At 41.1% G+C, this 22,428-nt stretch overlaps 2 protein-coding genes and 1 pseudogene across 4 annotated transcripts; 1 reads left to right on the plus strand and 2 right to left on the minus strand.

Annotated features, from left to right (window-relative positions):
* Positions 1-49: 49 nt before the first annotated feature.
* LOC111256237 lies at positions 50-3,647 on the minus strand (annotated as a pseudogene).
* Positions 3,648-5,810: 2,163 nt separating this feature from the next.
* LOC105913700 lies at positions 5,811-7,982 on the plus strand. The gene is given in 3 exon segments (XM_022823904.1): positions 5,811-5,908; positions 6,180-6,360; positions 6,362-7,982. Coding segments are annotated over 3 exon segments (1,749 nt in total). The 3' UTR covers positions 7,832-7,982.
* Positions 7,983-8,068: 86 nt separating this feature from the next.
* On the minus strand, positions 8,069-18,858 carry LOC101753445 (U3 small nucleolar RNA-associated protein 25). Of its 3 annotated transcripts, none has more exons than XM_004955310.3 (24): positions 18,619-18,858; positions 18,420-18,509; positions 17,856-18,045; positions 17,358-17,499; positions 16,464-16,569; positions 15,630-15,730; positions 15,412-15,534; positions 13,969-14,049; positions 13,593-13,732; positions 12,918-12,990; positions 11,854-11,913; positions 11,514-11,552; positions 11,343-11,431; positions 11,123-11,187; positions 10,851-10,897; positions 10,681-10,740; positions 10,417-10,488; positions 9,908-9,937; positions 9,626-9,720; positions 9,413-9,518; positions 9,245-9,307; positions 9,076-9,147; positions 8,565-8,662; positions 8,069-8,344 (listed from the first exon to the last, which is right to left on the minus strand). In XM_004955310.3, exons 1-23 carry the CDS (start codon positions 18,656-18,658, stop codon positions 8,588-8,590), a joined length of 1,959 nt encoding a protein of 652 aa, XP_004955367.1. In that variant the 5' UTR covers positions 18,659-18,858; the 3' UTR covers positions 8,069-8,344; positions 8,565-8,587. The 3 variants fall into 3 exon arrangements, with proteins under 3 accessions (XP_004955367.1, XP_004955366.1, XP_004955365.1); XM_004955309.3 differs by having other exon boundaries at positions 8,069-8,348; XM_004955308.3 differs by lacking the exon at positions 8,069-8,344 and having other exon boundaries at positions 8,387-8,662.
* Positions 18,859-22,428: the final 3,570 nt, after the last annotated feature.

The following is a 22,428-nucleotide window of genomic DNA, read 5'->3' on the forward strand; positions in this document are numbered from 1 at the left end:
GGTACAGTTAGCTTTGATATTTCGCCAAGTGTGTCCTTATTCGGTCAAGCTAGAGTTTTGAGCTACCGTTTCCACAGCCCAGAGCGCGGCAGTACTGTTGATGCCTGAGCATGGGTATGAGCTTGCCTTCGTGGTGGAGCGACATGATTCCTTCGATGCCGCCAACAACGAGCATGCCGCCGATGAAGATGACGGGGAAGGACGGGCCGCCGTCGTCCCTGCCGAGCATCTTACTCAGGGTGCGTTCCATCTCCTTGCCCATGGGGTCCCTGCCTAGCTCGTGCACCAGCGCCTTCACGCCATAGCACGCCATCAGGTCCACCATGCAGCTGAAACTGGGGCAGCAAGTACTCGGCGTGAACACCACCACCGCACGCTTTGACGCCAGCATCATCACCCTAGAATCATATGCAGATCGAGAGTAAGTTCTCTACATTACGATCGTACTGCCCATGTTAATGGACCGAAAAATAGGGTAATTTTTCTCTGGAAGAAATAAAACATGAGTTCTTTTGTGATATGTAGTATGTTGCACAAAAAATCTATTTTCTACTAGAATGGCACTTAATTTCAGGTCTATATGTCGAATAAAAAGCTCACAGCACACTCAGGTGCATCAGCTATGAATTAACACATTTTATTTCTAAAAAAGTATTTCACAAAACACACCTGTAACAGGGGTATGGGGCTTTTAAAAACCATCTCAGGGATAGAATGGAGGTTATCAGAAAAGGTTTGTGGTGATGATCATAAAAATTCACAATTACCACAGGGGATATGCATGGGGCTTTAGAAAACTTAGGGGCCGGTATGGAATAATTGAAGGTATCATAAAATGGGAAGTGGCACAAAATTTTGCCAAAAATCAGGGCAAGGAGAGCGAAGAGTACATACCTGGTATATGCATCATATTTATCCATACATTCTCCTGGCATGTTTCCTAGATCTCCTGCAGGTTGATCACTTGACAAGTCATCTTCCCATGGCATTTTTCCTAGAACAACTGCAGATTGATCACTTGACAAGTCATCTCCCCATGGCATTTTTCCTAGAACTCTTGGTTGATCATTTGACAAGTCCTTCCTGCGTTCCTCATGTTGTATCTTCACCGCATCAGGTTGCTCATTTGAAAGCTCCATCTCTTGGACCCAGTTCTTCTTCTCTAAAGGATCATATTCTCCATCAAACCTTTTCACCTTGAAGCTTGGAAGACACGGATGTTTGCTAATGGCATCCTGGAATGCGGACTCCGCAGCTCTCCTGTCAGATTCCTCAGCACCAAAGGCTGCCCCAACACACGCAGAAATCTCCTGGAGGTTTAGCAGGTGCTGAATGCCAGCAAGCATATGGCCGTACTCCCCCCCTCTGTGGGCGTTGAAACCTATATTGAGCTTCCAGAGATTGGGCATTGCTTCTTTGTCAAAGGTCAGTAACATTACACCACCACACATGTATCTGAAATAGTTGAGAGCTGGGAACGCCCCTCTTTTCAAGTGTATGGCTCTTGCAGTCGTTGGTGTTCCAACATATAGGGAGAGAACTTTGAGAGCCCATAACTCTGCAAGGACATCGACGCCGTACATCTGCAGTTCTCCAACCGCAACATCCAAATGGAAGAGGAAGCGAAAATGTCCAATCCACCGGGGTGACCTTGGAATCATGAGTGCATATGATTCCCATCTTGACTCATCGAAAGAAAGAGACTGAGCTGAAGGCAAGCAACTCGGAGTGAGATGTTTGTGATGGTAGCAGTATCTCTTTCTTCCTGTGCGGATATGGAGGTGCCGCAATCTCGGAAGGTTGACAATATCCGATGGAACAGCTGCTACTCTTGCGTGTATTTCCAGGGTTTCCAAGTGTTTCAGACATCTGATCTGGTCTGGCAGTTCTACAGTGACGTTGCATCTGACCTGCAAGTATCTCAACATCAGCAGTCCATGGATTCCCGTGAGGGAGAAACTTGTATCTCCACTATCAACCACGACATGTAGGATTATAACACGAACAAGCTTAAAATCCTCAAGTGAAGGCATACAGTTCAATAGCCCCATAAAACTGAGTGATCGAACTTGCAGTGGCCTGATGCTTTCCGGTATAGTTGCATATGTTGCACTGCCGAAGTGGAGTGACAGTCGACGGACCTTTTCAGTGAGTGCTATTGTCGACTGAGAATAATCAATGATAGTGATGAAATTATCTTCTATGGACTTGCATGTTATAAACTCAAATACCGTAGGGTGCACTACATAGGGCAACCCCTTCTTGTCACAGCTGATCATATCGATGCGTTGGATCAGGCCTAAACTGACGAGCTGATCGAAATATCTGCTGGCAACTTGTGGAATGTCCTTCTGTTCCATTGCACAGACAAAACCTTCAGCTATCCATTGCTTCACCAAATCTTCCTTCAGAATAAGGTAGTTCTCAGGATATACACTAAGATACAGCAGACATGTCTTCAAACAACGAGGAAGACTACTGTAGCAGAGATTCAGTACTTGCTTCAGAATTTCCACAGAAGTTGGTTTTGTTCTCAGATTTTGACGTAGAAATTTCTGTATGCATTCCCAGTGATGTACAGTTTCTTGTTGGCTTGCTACAAGAGCAGCTATGCAGGTAATGGCTAGGGGTAAACCCCCGCATTTTCCTGTGATCTCATCTGAAACATCATGAAATTTTTGTGGACATTCTTTTCCTGAACCAAAAACTGTTCTGGTAAATAACCCTATAGAGTGATCGTGACTGAGCGATTTCATCTTGAAAATATGCTCAGGGTTGTAGCTGCAACATGCCAGGGCTACATCCTTGATTGTTGTTGTTGTTACTATTCTGCTACAACAATTACTCTCTGGAAAAGCACGGCTAACTGTATCCCATACTGATACAGCCCATAAGTCATCAAGTATAATGAAGTACCTGACAAATATCTTCTTACACTTTAACATGTTTATGCAAGATTCATGCTAAACAGAAATAGAATAAAATTCGATACTGACAGACTTTGTAATTTGTATAATAATAAATACAAGGCTTCTAGTATTATGGAAAATGTGAAGTGCCATAAAACAAATAAGTGATTAAAAAGAGTATTATGTATTTGGAAGCGGATATAGTATTATTCTTGAAGAGAATTGTATTGAATTATTTGCAACAAGAACCAGGGTGACTTATTAGAAGAAATCAATGGGGGTGTGTTTTTATCGTCAATAAAAATCTTTTGAAAGCCACACGATAGAAGTAAGAAAATGTCTAAAATATTTTCAGCTCATTAATATTATAAACTTGTTTTATATACGAAGGGACTTTTACAACATAATAATTAAGGTGATAGGGCCAAGAGGATTGAAACCTCTTATCTTGGAGATGCTTGGTGATATTGCGGATGAGGTTTGGCACTTGGCAAGCTTCCGGCGGTTGTTGGTTTGGGCGGACTTGTAAGAGTATGCTTCTGAGAATCCTCCTCATGTTAGGCTTTTTCGACGCTTGCATTGAAACTCTTCCCCCAAAATACGCCATAGTTCTTGGGCAAGCGTGCTCTTGCCGACTCCTTCAACACCAAGGATGGATACAACCTTGAGCTGCCGCTCTTCTACATCACCGCCCTCGGGCTTCAGGCACCTGACAAGCTCAGTTTTCGGACCTTCCATGCCGATAGGGTCCACAGGGGTATTAAGATCCTGAGAGCGAGAGGCCCTTTGAATTTGAAGACGGTTGCTTGCTACACTGGTGTTTGAACCGTGCCGGTGCCTAGGAGGGACAGATAGAGATGGTGGCTGCCGTCGTGGGCGCGGCCGGCGCTGAGTGCCGCGACGACGAGCGTGGCGGAGCGGGCGATCAAGATCGTGGAGAAGAGATTCGATCTGAGGAGCGGCTTCCGTAGCGACATCGACTCCCTCAAGAGGGAGATGCTCATGATCGCCGGAGCCGAGGAGGATCGTCTGTCGGGGAAGGGCGATCAGACTCCGATGAGCGCCGTGAAGCGCATCTCCATGGAGGAGATGCGCGACCTGGCCGGTGCGGGACGTCGAGGACTGCCTCGACCGGATCCTGCGCTACTACACGCTGAAGCCGAGTGGGGAGAGTCGTCGTCGTCGTGGCTCCTCTATCGGCTCGGCAGGGCGGCCGGCGCCGGCGGACCGCCGCCGTTCGCGGCCGAGGTCAAGCAGCTCAAGGAGCGTCTGAGGGCCGCGCATGCACCAGCGGAAAGCCGACTACGCGTCGAGGCCGCGTGACGACGACGTCCCCAGCGGAATCGGACGCGGCGGACACGATTGTTAGGGCCGTCGTCGGACGACCAGTGGGCAACGACAGGCCCAACACGGAGCTTCTCGAGCTGCTAGGCGGAGACGTCGAGGGCGAGCCGCCGGAGAACCTCAAGGTGATCGCCATCGCCGGCATTAGTGGCCATATGTCGTCCATCAGCTCCAGGATGCTATCACAAACTACCTGAATACTACTAAGAGGTGACCATTAGTCATTTTTTCCATTTCTCAGAACAATCATCATCTTTAACTTCCTGTTGTCTGAATGTTGTATTAGTTATCAAGGTCTTGCTCCAGCAGCAGGGGCCATTTTTTTTTTCTAGAATAATACGCAGGAGAGCTGCATATCTTTTCATTAAGAAGAAGAAAATTTTGTTACGACGCGGGCCAACTGGGCGCACGCACACGGGTTTGTAGCCTTTCGGTGTTACATGGATGCACAAATACATCCGTTATAGAAATTAGCGGCAGCAGAATGTAGGAGAGCTGTGTATCTTTTCATTAAGAAGAAGAAAGTTTTGTTAAGACGCGGGCCAACCGGGCGCACGCACACGGGTTATTAGTAGTCTTTTGGTGTTACATGGATGCACAAATAGAACCGTTATAGAAATTAGCGACAGCAGAATGCTTGCTCAAAAGTTACTCGATAACACCGGCCGGCCAACTGAATGTTCCTAGGTCTTACTCCAGCAGCCAGGGCCATATATGGTATTTATTCCAGTTCATGCCAGTTGCATAGTATTTTATATGATACTGTACATAGAAGAGAGGAAGATGAAACAAAGCTGTCTGATGTCCTTGTCTTGCAAAATAATTGGCTGATGTCCTTTTCTTCTTCATCTTTTTTTTATCTCATATTGTTACTATAGTGAAACTTTCACCGAGGTATACATGGCTGGGACTGTTTGTCTTGTGTGGACTGGATTAGTATGTATTTGTTCATATAGAGTATTTTCCTTGGAAAAGGTCTTAGCTTGTGAAGAACAGATTTATAAATATACCTTGAAGTTCAGTACGGTTTCTGTAATCAATTGTAAATCGTAATCAATATTCATGTAAGAGCAATGCGCTTTTAACTATTTCTGTTGGACTGTACTTGATTTATGAAACTCTGAATTTTTTTATAAGCCACTGGAATTAATCTTATTTGTGGGAAATGTACCCAATATAATTCTTCCTTCCAGTGAATGATAATGGTATTAACATTTCATTTTATCAATCCATCTACTAGGTACCTCATTGTATTAGATGACATCGACCAGGAACAGTGGGACAGTATAAACTCAACCCTCCCAGAAAAGACAGGTAGCAGAATAATAGTGACAACAAGAACTCAAGCACTAGCTGCAGTCTGCTGCAACCATGGTAACAATGGCTATGCTTACAATATGAGATCTCTTGATGACAAGCATTCCAAGGAGCTGCTACAATCTGTATTGAAGAGATGGCCACCCACTCGCTCTTTTTAGTGTGGCCAATTATTTGCTGAGAAAAAGGGAGTTCACAGAAACAGACTACAAAATTTTTTGGAGTGATCTAGGTTCTCACATGGCAAAGGAGTATGCTTTCAGGAAGCTGCAACAAATTCTTCTGAGTAACTACAGAAGCTTGCGTGGCCGTCCTGTTGATCTCAAGACCTGCTTACTGTATGTATGTGTGTTCCCAAATGGGCATCCCATCAAGAGGAGCAGCCTGATGAGAAGATGGTTAGCTGAAGGATGCGTAAAGGATCCGGACCCATACAAAGCTCTTCTTGTTGCAGGGATAAAAGCTTAGAAGAACTGATAGACAGGAACATCATCTGGCAGATCGACCCAAGCAAGAATGCAAAAGCGAAAACGCGACGTGCTCAGGGCATCATGCACGAGGTCATGCTGCACATGTCCATGTCTGCTAAGCTCTCCATGATCCACAAAGAAGCAATTACCGTCACCTCTTTCTGGATGGACGCCCTGCAACTTCCAGTGCCAGGGTATCACACCAGCCCTGCACATGTGGCGATCCTGGCGATGAGAAATTGCGTGCGCATTCTCTGACGATCTGCGGGAGCGAGTGCAGGAGAAGCTGTTGTGGAATTTGCCAATTTGAGCTGCTTCGAGGTCTTGGATCTGGAAGAATGCTAGGATTTGAAGGACCATCATATGGATGGCATACACAAGCTGTGGCATCTGAGGTATCTAAGTCTCGGGGCCACCGTTAGCCACCTTCCAAGCAAAATTGAGAAATTGCATTGCTTAGAGACACTTGACATGAGGAAGGCCATGATAGAAATATTGCCTGTTGAAGTCTTAAAGCTGCCCCACCTAGCTCACATGTTAGGAAAGTTCAAACTTGGGAAGAGGGACTGGAAGATGGGTGAATTGGACAAGTTCTTGCCGAAAGAAAGCAACTTGCAGACTCTAGCAGGATTTGTCACAGATAGCAACCGTGGTTTTCCCTTGCTATTGGTTCGTATGAAGAAGTTGAGAAAGGTTAAGATATGGTGCAATGAAGATGATTGTGTGGGCTTAGCTGAACTGTCGACAGGTATCAAGAAGTTTGTTGAGGATGAATTGGACACAAGTATCGGTGCTTGCTGTCTATCACTAAATTTCATGAATTCCTCGGGGAACATCCTGCATTCTCTACAGAATTCGTTTGGCTATCTCAGCTCCCTGAAACTACACGGGGCGCTGAGTGGACTGACCCAGTTTGCTACATCGCTATGTGGTCTCACCGAGTTGTGCCTCTCATCGACTAATAATCTGATGAGCAATGAGATACTAAACCTGCGTAAGTTGATCCATTTGGAGTACCTAAAACTAGTGAAAATCAGCCTTGGAGGCTTTACCATCAGAAGACAGGATCTCCCAAGACTGCTACGCCTATGCCTTGTGCAGAGTCCAACCCTCCCTACAATTGAAGAAGGAGCTTTGCGGAATATCATTTCACTGCAGCTTCTCAGCGAAGATCTAGGTGACGTATCTGGCATCGAAATAAGGAGGTCTGTGCACCTCCAGGAAGTTGCTCTTGATTCTGAGATCAGCCAGCTGGAAGCTAAAACAGTTTGGGAAGATGCAGCTAAGAAGCACCCAAAGAGGCCAAGGGTTTTGTATCTCAAAAGGGTTGATCCGCAGGGAACAGGTTCCATGGTGAAATATGTTACTGCTAGGGGATCCGCACATGAGACCGACTGCGCCATCACGCAGGAGATGAAGTCTCAAGGTGAGGCCTCATCAAATTCTGAAAACCCTAATTTTGGTGGTACTAAGCATGGAAAGCGGTCGCAAAGTGCTGATGATGAGCATGGAAAGACAAAAGAATCTAATCGTCACACCGGTGATGGGGAAGATAAAAACTATAAGAGACATACGAGGTTTTCTCAGAAGGCAGGGGTCGTGATCGAGGGAACAGCTCTCTCTAGGAATGCTGTGAAAAACAATGCGATTAGATCAGACTCTTGTCAGATTGGGAAGTGTAAGGCGGATGCCATAAGAGTGGCAAAAGACAGAAAAATGGCTCTGAAGTTAGGCCCCTTGGACAACTCGATCGCTTCACTACCAAGCTCAGTGCCAGGAGCCCAGGAATGAATAACAGCGGCAGCAGCACGCCATAGAAGGGGTCCCCGTCGATGCCAAAAGTGCCATGGAGATGACCCGGAGGCACGGCAGGATTACCACGTACAAGAATCTATTCACCTAATCCGAAGGATGAGAAGCATTCAGAAGAAGTCATCTTGATCACAAAATTATTGTAGTTGTGTTTGTCTTTTATCATTGGGACCTCAAGGCTGTATAAGCCCAAGCTTGTAGTGTTTGCCTTCCAAGTTGAACAATGAAACTAGGTGTCTTTGCTGATTGTTTTGGAGATAAATTACATTGAGTGGACAATTTATGGTAGCAATAATGATCATGATTTAAGGCACGACCGAACCGGCTCAGTTTTGACGATTTTGCACTTAAAAGGGGGCATAATAGAGTACAAGCTGAATGGGTTTCTGAAGAATTGATGCAATCTTTTGATCTGAACCCTGAATTCGATCAAAGGAACTGCACCTGGCAATCTCATGCAGAGCCAACCCATGGCAACCATCTGCTCTTGCCCTTCCTTGAGCGACAGTTCCCCATGCATCAATATGTACAGAGTACAGACATCAAAGCAATAATCAATTCCATGGAATGATGAGTTGGTGCTTATATCTAAAAGAATATTTCTGCAATGGTGAGTTTGCAGCAGATTCACAGATGAATTACCACAGCGGCGAGCTAGGAAAAATTGCCACAGCAGCACTAACAAAACTTGATCGCTCAAATGGTCACTCACCTAAGGCTACTACCATGGCTGCATCAGCAGAAGACAAACATGCTCTTGTCCGAGGAAATCAACCTTCGTGCAGAAGATGTCCCAACAATCCGCTCTAACTGCAAGTTAGCAACAAGTCAATTCACTCATATTTTAACAGACAAGCTGGTGGAGATTGGACTCGTTGGAGTCATGGAATTCATATGAACTTCTAAAGATACAACATAATAAATTGGATATATACAAGAGCTACCAAACGACTAATAACTAAAATTAGGTGAGAAACTTTCAAACATGATATCAGAACCCAAAGCTTCTGATTTTCCTCATGAATCCAGACTAGCTGCTATTCAATAGTGTGAGTAGAACATCAAAATAAATTTATTCATACTGCTATTCAATAGCTGAACTGCATAATCTCCGATGGATCACAAACTACATGAAATGAATGTCACTGCACGGTATGAAATTAATAGCTGAACAAGATTACAGTTTTCCATGGTGGAACCAAACTATGTGAAAGTGACCTCACCTTAAGAAGGTCTAGACGGGAGAAAAGGACATTGCACTTCGGGTTTTCTGATTCACCTAGCATATTTACAAGCTGAAAGGAAGATACAAACCCGAAGGACATTAAATTTTCAAATCTCTTCACCATAAAACTTGAGACGAAAGACATACAATGGCAATTTAGTCAATACCTCTGGGTAAAATTCTTTTCTTCCTGGCAATGAATAAATAAGCAAATGCTTTGTTCCCCTGATCTGCACGGTAAAAAATAATGATGAATATCCTAGATAATAGATGTAACGCAGAAACAACATGAACCACTCAGTATAACAAGTTATGCTCCAGGTAATTTTTTTTACCTTATATCGGTGGTAGAAGTGAGATCGTTCACTATAAAGCAAGATCTTTTTCTTGCCCTCAAAAAACCAGAGTCTTGAACGAGATATGTCTTGTTGTGACGTAGCCCTGATTTTGGAATAGATTGAGACAGTTACCACTTGCCTTAAGACTAAAATCAAATAATTTAAATTGAACCTATAAAATAATCAGTAACAAGAAGGAAGTCTACTCACTCTCCAATCCGACAAAAAGATGCTTCCTTAGATTTTAAGAAATTGCTTATCCGAATATATTCAAAGTACGAACTAACAAATAGCAATAATCCACCCTGCATTGCATTAGACAATTAGGCGAATATTGCAAGAGATAGTCATTATAGGAGCATGAACATTATCAAATTTTGCAGGAGAATGGTGCATGCTGAGCATTAAAAAAAGTAATGCTCCTACAAAATCAAAAGTACCAAACACAACTGAATGCTTTGCACATACAGAAGTAATAGCAGAATACCGTACCTCATCCAAGTCCTGAATCTTTGGATATACCTGTAACACATAAAAAATATATAAAGGACCGACATTAAATAATATATTAAAACACATTTATATGGAATAGAGTACAAAAAAGTGGCGAAATTAAAGCACTAATTTTCTACAGTAACCCAGAGACTGTCATGGTGGGCCACACCTAAAGCCAGCACACCAAGAAGCATAACTCAGCTAGCCCAGCTGAGTGACTAGTGAGCTAATCTAGCTGCTTTCTATTTGCTTAGAGATTAAGTTAGTCAAGTTAATAAGATCAGTTACCTGGTTATAAGATAAGTTTGCTGGCTTGATTGTCAAGATACATCGATTTGTTAGGATGTTTTCAGAATTTGAACTAACCTCAGTACACTTTGAAGGATTGGACAAAGTTGTTCAGATTATTCTATAACTAGTAAATCCCTCATTAAAAGAAATGCACTGTCTATCTGAGCTAACTCAGTACAATGGCAGATATCCTGTACAAGCACAAAATAACAGACCTTGTTGCAGAAATAATCAAAGCGGGCATCGTCAGCTCCAGCAATAGAAGATGCATCAAACCGTTCATACACCTGTTTATAGATTGCACATTGAAAAACATTAGATTAGTAAACAAGAACTTTAATCTATTACAACTCAGGAGGATTCTGAATCCATGGCATTAAAACTTTATTTACATAAAAATATGTGTGTGTAAAATTTACAGTTTATTCACTATTTATGCAGCATGGCAGAATCAAGACAGATAAGAGCATTCAACTCACCTGCCGCACTTCAAGTTGTATTTTGGGAAGAACACCTGCATACTCGGTCACCATTTTAATCTGGGAAAATTTGTAAAAATATGAGTTCAATAATATAAAAGTCAACTATACACTCTTAAAGAGGGGAAACAAGGAACAGCTGACTCAGTGATTTGAAGCATAGCATATACCTTTCCTTCATAATTGAAGCATGATCCATTAAATAAAGCATTAATCTCTGCATAACATGGCAAACAATTGAAATTTGAGATGTATATAGGTCTATGAATAAACAAATGGACAGCTATGCAATAGATGTAAAAGGAGAAGTCTGTATAGCACCATTAAATTATGAATCTATTAGCTAATCAAGGCCCTGCACTTCCCATGCTTATAACTAGTCGCCTTTAGCATCTTCATTCTCTACACTACTGAAAAACAAGAGGGGGAGCTGAAACCATACCTGGTGTAAGATATGAGCTTAACAGTATTGTCTGCCGATAGTACTGTGCATGCTGATCCAAGTACCTTGAACATCAATGTACAAGCTTAATTAGTACGGATATAGTTTGATAATATACGTGGATAATTAATAATAAATTGCTATGACAATCGACTGTCAATAATACAGAGTTGATGTTACCAGAGCATAAACCTAAAAATATTCAAGGAAACAGAAGTACCATGGCCTAATTCGCATCACATTGGTTCCATGTTCTTTTGATGGCAAATGATTAAGTTGTTCAAACACAGCCTCCAGATGCGCCCAGTTCTACAAATTCATGCATAAACTGTCACTTGTACCAAAAGTTATCACCAAATAAGTAGAAAAATGTATCAGCATTGACGTTTACCTGCATAGATATCACATCTGCATGATCGACAATCACTATCTGCATATAAACGATTTTAGAAATAAAAAACAAGAAGAAAAGAGAAACACTAGGATAAAATGCACTCTCTTCCATTCCTAAGTACAAGTCTATGTTGAGATACAATTTTTTGCAATAGTTCTTGTTCTAATACATTAGCAACCTGCAATGTACAATGTACTGGAGTACTTTTGATGAAAGATCCTATAATATATTTTTTTCCATGTGAATCTAGATTGTGGACATAATATTTATGGTTTAAAAAGAGGGCTTGTATCTACTAATGAGTGGCGAATAGATCATAAGGTTCAAAGGAACTAACTTCAATTGATGATAGGAAATCAAAATCCTTCTCATTGCCATGTTCTCCTCCATCAATTTTCTGATAACAGAAAAGCATAAAGTATAAATAAAACAACTCTATAACTACATATTCCACAACTACAACTTAATGCATTTGATTAGAAAGCAAAGTTATGTGCTGAGAAGAAAGAAATTGCCATTTTGACAATAAAAAGAAAGGAAACATAGATCAAATTTTCTGATTGGTAAAAAGCTAAATTCTAATGGTGAGGTATACGGAAGATTTTCAGATGGGACAACCGCCCGTAATCATTGGCAGATTTCTTGTCTATTTGGATCCCAAACAAAATTGTTGTGACCTATCAGTTATAGGCCTTTCATTTTTGTTTCGTTTTGTTTTCTAAGACTTGCCTGACCAATGATGTTGAAATGGCCTCAGTGTTTTACCCCATCACAGTTCAGTATATCAGACAATTCTCCAATCATGCACGTAATGCCTAAAGCAGTAAAGCTTGATGAGTGATGACGTTGCTTATAGCTTTCAGTAATATACTGTTTCCTTCATCCAATCGGACAGGTGACACCAATTGGGTTGATCAATCCAACAACCAATCTCCAGATTTCTCTTAATTACTTCCCAAACCACCATTTTCCACAGGATACCGCCATACATCAGTTGCAACTTCCCAAAGCCATCACCGCTAGAAGTGTAGAACTAGTTACATTTACTTGTACCATATCCAAATAACTTAAATGGCCTAATCAAGTTCTGCCATTATTATCATGACATGTTCTGCAAACTTCCTCCCTTTCAACTCCCTGTATATTAGTTGGTACCTACTAGCATTGCAAGCCATCAGAAAGGACACACCAGCTCCTTGCTGGCCTACTGCCGTGCCCACCCTGATCTCCCCACCAATATTACTGGTTATCCACCACCAGTGTCATATCCTAAGTATTCTAGCAATTTCCTTATACTTTTCAGGAGTACATCAAGTTCTAGAATAAGAGTAATGTAGAGCTGCCGGACATAAGTACAGGTCAAGAAGTCTTATGAAAAACAGTTTTTAAAAAAATACTTACACGTTTAAGCGCTAAAGGAGATGCAACTATGATATCAGAAGAATAGAAGTTACTGTAAAGCTTGATAGATTTCCTGCAGAAACATTAGTTCAAACATTAACCATCAAGATGTTCTCAGTAATCAATGTGCTAGCAAAAATTATTTTGAGCTTCTATTCTCAGGAACACTAGTTTATCTGTTGCTGAACATTATTTTTGCAATCAAATTATTTTGCAGAAGTGAGTTCCATGAATGAGGACAGTTGAATTTAGATGCCAAGTTCTGAAAATAGAAGATCAATTATCAAAACATTGCAAGAGCTAAAGTAAAGCATGTGGCATATGCTTGTTTTGTAGAAGGTAAGGATTCAGCGAAGTCCAGGCAAATGGATGACTACTGAACATTGTCATGATGAAAATAAGAATATGAAATGAGGGGATTTTCAACAAGGACTTAGATAAAAGCTGCTGATTGAAACTCTAGTGGGAACATAGTGAAGTATAGAGTTATATATCCACAGCTCAATATCCATTAATATCCAAACTTTCACTTCGCAGTCATCTGATAGTAAAAGGACAAAAGACTACTCAACTATATGTTTAAAGTGGTGTGAGACAAACTTAAGTCTGAAACCAAAATTTTATTATATGCAAAGAAAGTTAAAAAAATATTAATTAATTATATAGCATACTTACTTCGTTAATTTTATGCCAAAAAGAAAGTGATCATCAATATCTCCAGCAAAAAGAAGGTCAAAGTCTGCAGGTTTCGTGCTATGTTCAGGCATTTCATCATCCGATTCACCAAACTCCTTTTTAAATTGTCCCATGGCATTCTACAGAAGAGAGAAAGATATCACTTAGCACCAGAAACAAAAGCATATGGGAGCGGGCTATTAATATGGTTATAGTTATATATAACCATATCAGCTATCATATCAGCAGATAACAACATGCAGGATCAAATGCATGTATAGGGCCGATTAGAATTCATTTTATAAATTTGCTTCATATCTTGAAGAAATCAGAACCCAAATCATTCCATATAAATACAAGAAAAATGAAATTCTACCTTTTGTTGCAACGGGGAAAGCTGGATCAATCTCTTCACAATGCGCCGTGCAAAACTTTTGAGTGGTAACAAGAAAAGAACCTAAATATGTATTTAGACAAAATAAATTAAGATAAATATGAATGTAACTTAAGACTGGATTTATGGTACAGGAAATGACATGCTATATGACCCCCATCAAAGCGATATAATGCCAGCCAAGTTTACTTATTGACAATTGCATGCGAAAATAGGACTTCGTCCAGTCATAAATAAATGCCATTTTGGACATCGACATGATCCCCAAAACACAACTTTGACCCCCATCAAAGCGATAGCATGCCAGCCAAGTTTACTTACATTGACAATTGCATGAGAAAATAGGACTTGGTCCAGTCATAAATAAATGCCATTTTGGACATCGACGTGATCCCCAAAACACAACTTTGACTACTAATGTTTGTTGTAATTATATTTATTATACCAAATGTATGTTGTTATGAAACTTTTGAGAAAAATATACCTGTATCAATTTTAAAATACCCCAAATCAATACATAAAATGTAATTCTTAATCAAAATCTTCACATCCAAAATGATATTTATTTTATACTGGAGTACGATTACATTCCCGCAATTATCTATGGATAATAAATTTCTATAACATGTAGTGTCCAGTTAGATACTATTTACTTAGATACGCTCAAAGTCAACCAAAGATATTGCTAAGCATGTTGTGGACTACTTTTTGGAGGACATCTAACAGAGGCTTCACCTCGAGACCATGAACTGTGCAGCAGCTGCACACCATGAGACACATGACCTGATAACCTCAAGTCAAGTCAACTGGCAACTGATCCAATAAAACATTATCAATTAATAATTTATTTACCACTATTGCTTGGAGTTTAAGACCATATTATTTGTTTAAACCAATTTGTTAAGAAATGCTCTATTAAAAGATGCCCCATCCTGTAGTGCTTCCTTGGTGCGGAAAGATTCTCAAAGGGTATAGTTATTGAGACTGCACTGGGTAACTGTGACATGCACACTAAAATGGAAAAAGGCACTAAGTTTTTTTTAGGGCAAAAAGGCACTAAGTTTTGCTGCGAACAAAAGTGCTATTTGAAAATTCAGGGAATGAACAGAAAGGTCAACTGAATCTTAAGAAGTGTGACATGCCATGGTTTATCATTAACACAATAGGATAATGTAGCCAAGCTCTACGAGTCACATACAAAACATAATTCATTATAAATTGTGAGTAAAAGTGTAGAAATCAACTATCAAGACAACTAAATGTTTTGTTATAAACCTATCCACCTTGCATACTGATGACTTTTCTTCTCGCCAGTACACATCACAAAGAAAATAAATAAATGCAGCATTGCACAAAACAACTAAAAAATCTAGTAATGCAATCTCAGTTAATGCTTAATATTTCAACATTCTTGATGTGATATACCTTTGGGCGTGTAAAACCCTGATCAAGGTATGTGTTATCATCCGAAATATCTCTGTCAGCATCATTTCTAAGCTTTGCATCATTTCTAATGACAACATCTCGTGTTCTATGAACATGATTCAACTGCAAAAGTAGTACGCTTTGCAGATTAGCAGGACCATAAGAGGTTCAAGAATAATATTATAATAACATGACCAGAAAAAGATCGTAAAACTTACAGCATGCATAAGATATGCGTCCATAATACTGGAATCCACACCATTACTTTTCTGATAAAATGGCTTCTTATTACAATGCATTATGTCACGATAACTATTACCTGCAGTAAATCCATTAAGAATAAAATTATATCTAACATAAGGATAATAGAAAGTATACCATACATCATACAGGTGAGAAAATTTAACAAGGTACAGCCCTAATTTGGCCCTTTCATTACTGTATCGGAGAAAGTAGGGTTGGGAATTGACTGAAGATGCTAAAACTGTATCAGTAACCCTTCTTTTCCTCGAATATGATTAGACAAAGGATTGAATAGGCATACACCATGAAAAGACTTCACTCTTTAGGATTGAATAGGCATACACCATGAAAAGACTTCACTCTTTAGGATTTAGAATAACTTAGGCAAACATTTTATTATTCTAATATTGCTATGCTCTATCACAAATTCTGATAACTGGAACCTTTATTTGCTCTAGGCCAAGATAACTGTTCCAGTGGTATTAAATAATATATTTGCTTTAGAGCCAACTCAGCAGCCATAATGGCCTGTTCACGAGAACTCCAGCTCCACAAAGTTGTGGAGCTGGAGCTGGGGGTAGACTGAGGGTTGGTGTTTCAGTGAGCTATATTGTTCCCATTTAAGACAAAGAACAGAAGCTAAAAACAATTCATTTTAACCTACAGCTCTGTATTCTGGGATATTATAGGAGTTGGAGCTCTCCCAAACAGGCCCTATGTATAAAAGACAAGAAAGAACCATGACCTTCGCAGCTGTGATCAAGGCAGAGAAGGAAGAGATGATGTTTATTGCAAAAAAGAAAACTTACAGAGAGAGAAGAAGCCCATTCGAGAATTTAAATGATCTGAAAGCGTATGTTTCCAATGGTTACTCAACTTTCCTTTGACATCATGAAGATGATCATCACAAGCTTCCTAAAAGAACAAAGCATCGAGGTTCTCCTTAAAATTAATCATCCCAGAACTTGTCATGCATAACCAGTAAGATAACTGATCACAAAGATATTTGATTATTTGGACATTTAGTTAAGTGAGTCAAAGAAGCATACACAAACAAAAAAGTACATGAGCAATAATTTAGTGGGTCTTGTGCTTAACAAAATTTGCGTAACTTCACAATATATGTACCATAAAAATATTAAAAAGTCACAGAAACAAGCGTTGCTCCCCAAAACAACTATCAATGTTTCCTCCCCCAAACATTGATTCCCAGTTCCCCAACTCCAAATTGTGAGATGTGTGATGGACAGTTGAGAAAGTCTATAAAGAGCACAAAATATAAATAGATTATCTTAGTAGCTCACTCACTTCTGAATAAAAAACATTAGCAGGTACCAAAAACACACTTGAAAGTTCAGCTACAAATTCAGATAAGTTCAGTAAGCAGATTTCAGGGCTGAAAAGATCATGTTCGCCTGTAATTCTGTATGATGTGTGCTTCAATTTAGCCTTCAAACATGAAAACCTGATGGAAGTGGTATAATATTTAACGACCCTATAGCCACTATAATGGGCACTGCAATTAGGCATTGTTATTTTTCTCGAACAGCATTAGGCATAGTTACTCAAGGGCAATATAGCATTGATACTTGAAACATACTAAAGCATATCTCCAGACTGAAAGACTTAACCATATCATCCAAATTCAGATGACTGACATGTCAAATTCAAAATACATGACACAAGGATAACCGAAACTGTACCTGCATTTTTTCACCTGTTCCAACCCATTTGGACCTTGGAATGTCCACAGCAGGCATTTCCCATTTAAATTTAGAGTTATGCTTTATCAATTCCTTGACTTCTTCATTTGTTATGATGCGGCTTACATGACGATCAAATGAACTGCAAAATAGATAAAGGGAGACAGCTTTGAAAAACGAGAGCATGCAAGAACAGGAAACAGACAACAAATAGAAAGGATACGAATTTGTCACTTCTGCTTACTTATAATCATAGATGGAATTTCAAAGGAAAATTGCCAGTTCAATTCTAACTCGATGAAAAAAAAATCACGAGTGCTAACCTCCTCAGATTGGTCTAAAAAGATAACTCTTCAGATCAAAATGGCTAAAGAAATAAAGTAAACAGATGACATTAAGTTAACATTCTGAATGCAAACATGGAAGCATAATACTCCACAAAGGTGATAGGTAGCTAACAAATTATATGAAAAAAAGCCTCATATCTGCAGCACTAACCATGAAGTCTCTGTTTCTTCAGAACAATCATTGCCCTTGTTTATCATATCCCCCGGTGCATCACCACTAGAAGAGTCGTGCTCATCTTCTGTGTCATCTTCATCACTCTGCGCTATGCTTTGAACGCTCCTATTGGATTTTCTCTCATGTTGAATAGCCTCCGCTGCTATAGATTCAGTATCTATGGTTTCTGCTGCACAAGCTCAAGTTCAGTAGGAAGGACAAAAACAAGCACTATTCTGCTGCAAGAAAATGTGGGAGAAATTGGGGGGGAAAGCCCAAAGGTGCAATTGCACAACATTATGCAAATAAATTTGAGTTTAACTCTCTCATCAGTTGGATTACCCCATGGTAAAATTCTCAGTGAAGCAAACTAGCAACTTATGCTCTTGCTACTAGATGTAAGCTATTGGACTAATGACAGCCATAGAAAGAGGAGTTGAATGTGAAGTAACGAGACAATTAAGATACAATTTGCCAGCATTAATAGGAGAAACAATTTGCCGGCATTAATAGGAGACACCATAAATAAAGAATCCAAAATCGAGTAGAAGAGAACCAGACCATCGTCGTGCTCTGACAGTTGGGGATTCTCCTCCCGCAACTCAGCTCCCTGCTTCCCGGACCTTGGCCTCTTTGGCCGGCTCTTGGCTCCTGCGAATACAGCAAGTCAGCAACAGCAACACGAGGGGAAGCACGTCAAGACAACTCGAATGGAGTGAAGGAAGGTGGCGCCGCATTGTTTGGGGGCAGTGCTTCGTACCTCGAGAGGCGGCGGAAGGCATGGGCTTGCGCTTCCCCATCCTGCGGTGAGTATGGCGGCGGCGGCGGCGAAGGTTGGCGCAGAGGGTTGCTTCCGCCCTGGCCCCTCCAAGATTCGAGCTTCGAGGCCGGGCGAGCGGCACACGGCGGAGAGGGTTCGCGTTCGGGGTCTTGGATTGGAGCAGGCGCGGCGAGCAGCGGAGGTGCGGCGGCGGCGAGGGGCTGAGGCGCTGATGGAGGGGAGGGAGAGGGGAGAAGAGGGGGGCGCGACGTGGGCCGTGGGCTGTTGGCTTCAAGGTATGGGCCCAATGTAAGCTCTTTAAGCCGGTAGGGGATTGGGGCCTTTTGGGCATCGGTGGTAGTTTGCGAGCTTTATGCTTTTGGGCCGAAAGAACAAACACGGCCCCCCGCTGTGCTTCTAACTTTTGTGTTTCAGAATTTGCAACTCGTAAATTTGGATACTACAATTAAATTTGTAAATTCTAGGATTTTACACTTTTCAACTGAATTTAGTTTTTATGATAACATTTTTTTTATAAAATAGGCATTCTCTGCTTTTATTGATCTCACACCGAATTGGAAACACGGCTACGTTAGGGACTACTATTGCATACATCACACATACATCACGGCTACTTAAGTTGTTCCAGCTTGAAAATGAATCAAGGACTGATCCTAAATTGTCAGTGAATCAGTGTCATAAGGTAACAAGGTTTCATTAAGTGAGTTTTGTGCCTGCAGACTTTTCTGAAAGATGAGATTTCTTTTTTCGCTTGCCGAATTGCATCCCGGTTTATTTTCTGAACAAATGTGAAAAGCTTCCAAACAAGTTCACAACACAAAACTGCAGTTTAGAAAAGGTCGGCGAATAGGCAGTTTCAAAGGAAAAGCCATGACTGCAATCTTGCATAACTCTGTGCACAATATTTGTTACAGCAGCAGATTAAAACATTTGCACCTCCAATCCGTTGGCACACGCCTACAACCTGCACAATTGTTGTCATAGTTAGCACTGCAAGACAATCCACTGGAAATTACTCTCGCTTGCTTGATCTACCAACACAATCGACCTGGAATATTCAAATTTAACAAATGTTGATAATGGTTCACAGAAAGGACATGGATTAGTGGCTGCATTCCCTTCCTCTGTCCCTCCTAACCCTGACCTGCTGAAAAGAACATCCAACAAACTCAGCTTCTGTCAGGTGCAATATAGAGCCATCATCTCAAACCGGATGATGATATTCACCAGCTGCCAAGCTGAAGATGACTATCAACACCATGATGGTAGCCATCATCTCTATCCTTCTGCTAACCCTGGTGGTTGTTTCACTAGCACCACCTTCACCAATTACAAGCTCAAATAATGTCCGAAAATCTCGACGCAGCATCATCGTACACGGTAACCTGCTGCTGATGATAACTCCAAATTCCTGCCACTTTCTTTTTCTCAGGCTCTACACATGCACTCATCCTCTTGATGCTTTTAGGATGCCTTCTGCTGCTCATAAAGCTTTTTAACTATTTTTCTATCAGAATATTTTTCAGATATTGATGATCTTTTGGCATTTGTAGCCAATAGTGCCCTGTATAGATTGCTTTGTCACAGCCTTAAGACTGATTTAAAATGTTATTATGGTATAAGCATAATTTACAGCTCTGGGTAACATTGTCAGGTTGCAACAACAACTGCAGTATGGCCTGCTGCTACTGCAACATTCAAAGATCGCCACCAGTTTGTGAAAGGTGCTGTGGATAATTTGAACTCCATGAAGAACGCGGCATGAACAATATACATGTTTTCATTTATTTGTTCCCCACAACGATGAAGCAGCGCTTGATTTCATGGCACTTTCTCATCTTCTAATTAACGATGAAGTAAAGAATTATCTGGTATATGGAATAGCACTGGAAAAGAAAATTTCATTGCTAGTTATTTCTGTTTGTTATCTGGAAGCAACAGCTCTGAATTCGACAATCTCAGAGCTACCATGGCTGTAACCATTAGGTAAAGAATAGTTTCAAGCTCATTGAAACTTATATTCTGTGGACCATGAATCCACATTTCATTTTCCATAGGAAGTAGTCGTCGAGAAGTTGAAAAATTAGTAAATTACTATAATCTACACCTACTGAAAACACATTAATGAAGCAATAGTGGACACTAATACTTACAACAGAACTAGTAACTAGTAAGGACTAAAAAGCCTAAACCTAATGAAAGATCTTACAGGGATGTTATATATTCTTATTTTGTGAGTTCTTGGTAAAGCGCCAAAGTAAACATCCGATAATATTGTTTATGGAGTGAGAAACCATTGGAACTATAACGCTTGAGGAAGCCGCTATGGTTCCTATACCATAGGCAAAGCCGACAGATCATGTTGCCCTGAAAACATAAAATTAAGTGTAAGAATATATCTGAAGAAGGGGCGGAGCCAGGATTTTTTTTTTGAGGGTCAACGGGGGGGAGTGCCCCACCTGATTCATTTCATCAAGGGGCCTTTTCCAGGACTAAGTGCCGGCTCACTCCATCACTGATAATCCGAGCGACAGACACGTCTTGTGTAGTGGCGTGGGTGTAAAGATGTGGATATAGATCAGCTAGTCGACCAACTGACAGCCACTGATCTTGCCAGAAGTGAGTGGCCATTCCGTTGTGTACCTCTGAACTGGTGAGGGTGCGGTATAGAGGTAGCAGACTGGATAGCGCTGTCCAGTGCGTTCCAGTGACATCTCCCGTCAGCGACACTAGCTCCACCTGTTCACGCACCCATCGTGCCCATGATGAACCTTCAGGCCGGTATAGACGACGATGGAGAAGTTTCAGTAGCAGGCTTATGTTTTTGGTGCTCAAACCTTTGATGCCCAGCCCTCCCTGCATGCTCCTTGGGTTGACAAGCTCGTTCCCAAGCAATTAAGCACTGAGCGCCATTTACTTCATCGGTACCCGACCAGAGAAAACTTCTTCGTCGCCGATCCAATATGCATCCCGCACACCAGGTGGGAAGAGGAGTACTGACATTGCATAGGTGAGCTGACTATCCATGACGCTAGTGATCAAAACCGCTCGCCCCATAGGATTCAGTAGACTGGCTCGCCACCCACTAAGCAGACGATCAGTCCTTGCAATAAGGGGGCTAAATGCAGAGAGGTTGAGCTTCTCATGGGACAGTGGCAAGCCTAAGGCCCTGTTTGGAGTCGCTTTTCTGGAACTCGCTTATCTGGCAAGCAAGCTTATCTGATAAGCCTGCTGCCTGGAGAATCTGCTGTCTGAATAAGCAGGGTGTTTGGCAATCCTGATTATTTTGTGTCGATTATCTGTCCTGGTTGGTAAATTGACCTGAATGCCCCTAAGGCTGATAATAGCTCATTTTTATTGTGAATCTGAGGAGAAGACAATATTCTAATGCCTTTGGAGTTTGTTAAATAGAAATTACATTACAATAATATGAAATTCATACGATAGATCGGTCTAGTATGGATTGATCAGTATCATTTCTCTTATACAACCTATGAGTATCTATATGCATTGATCAGTATCATTATAGATTGGGGAAAAACTGACGTGGTTGTTTGAACCGAATAGTAATCTGGTTCATAATATCTGGGTAGAGTTATGAGCTAGTACTACTTCTGACTTCTTTCCTTTATAAAAAAGAATGTAAACTGAAAAGCGTACTGTTTATTTATCTAATATCTTATGGAATTTATTTACGTCTCCAAAAGAAAAAGGCAGGTGTAGCTCCAGCAGGGGCCTTCGGCGGCGGGTCGGCGTCCAGGCGGGAGCGGCGGAGGCGGCGCCCAGGCG

The sequence above is a fragment of the Setaria italica genome, chromosome II, assembly GCF_000263155.2.
Source record: "Setaria italica strain Yugu1 chromosome II, Setaria_italica_v2.0, whole genome shotgun sequence".
NCBI lineage: Eukaryota > Viridiplantae > Streptophyta > Magnoliopsida > Poales > Poaceae > Setaria > Setaria italica.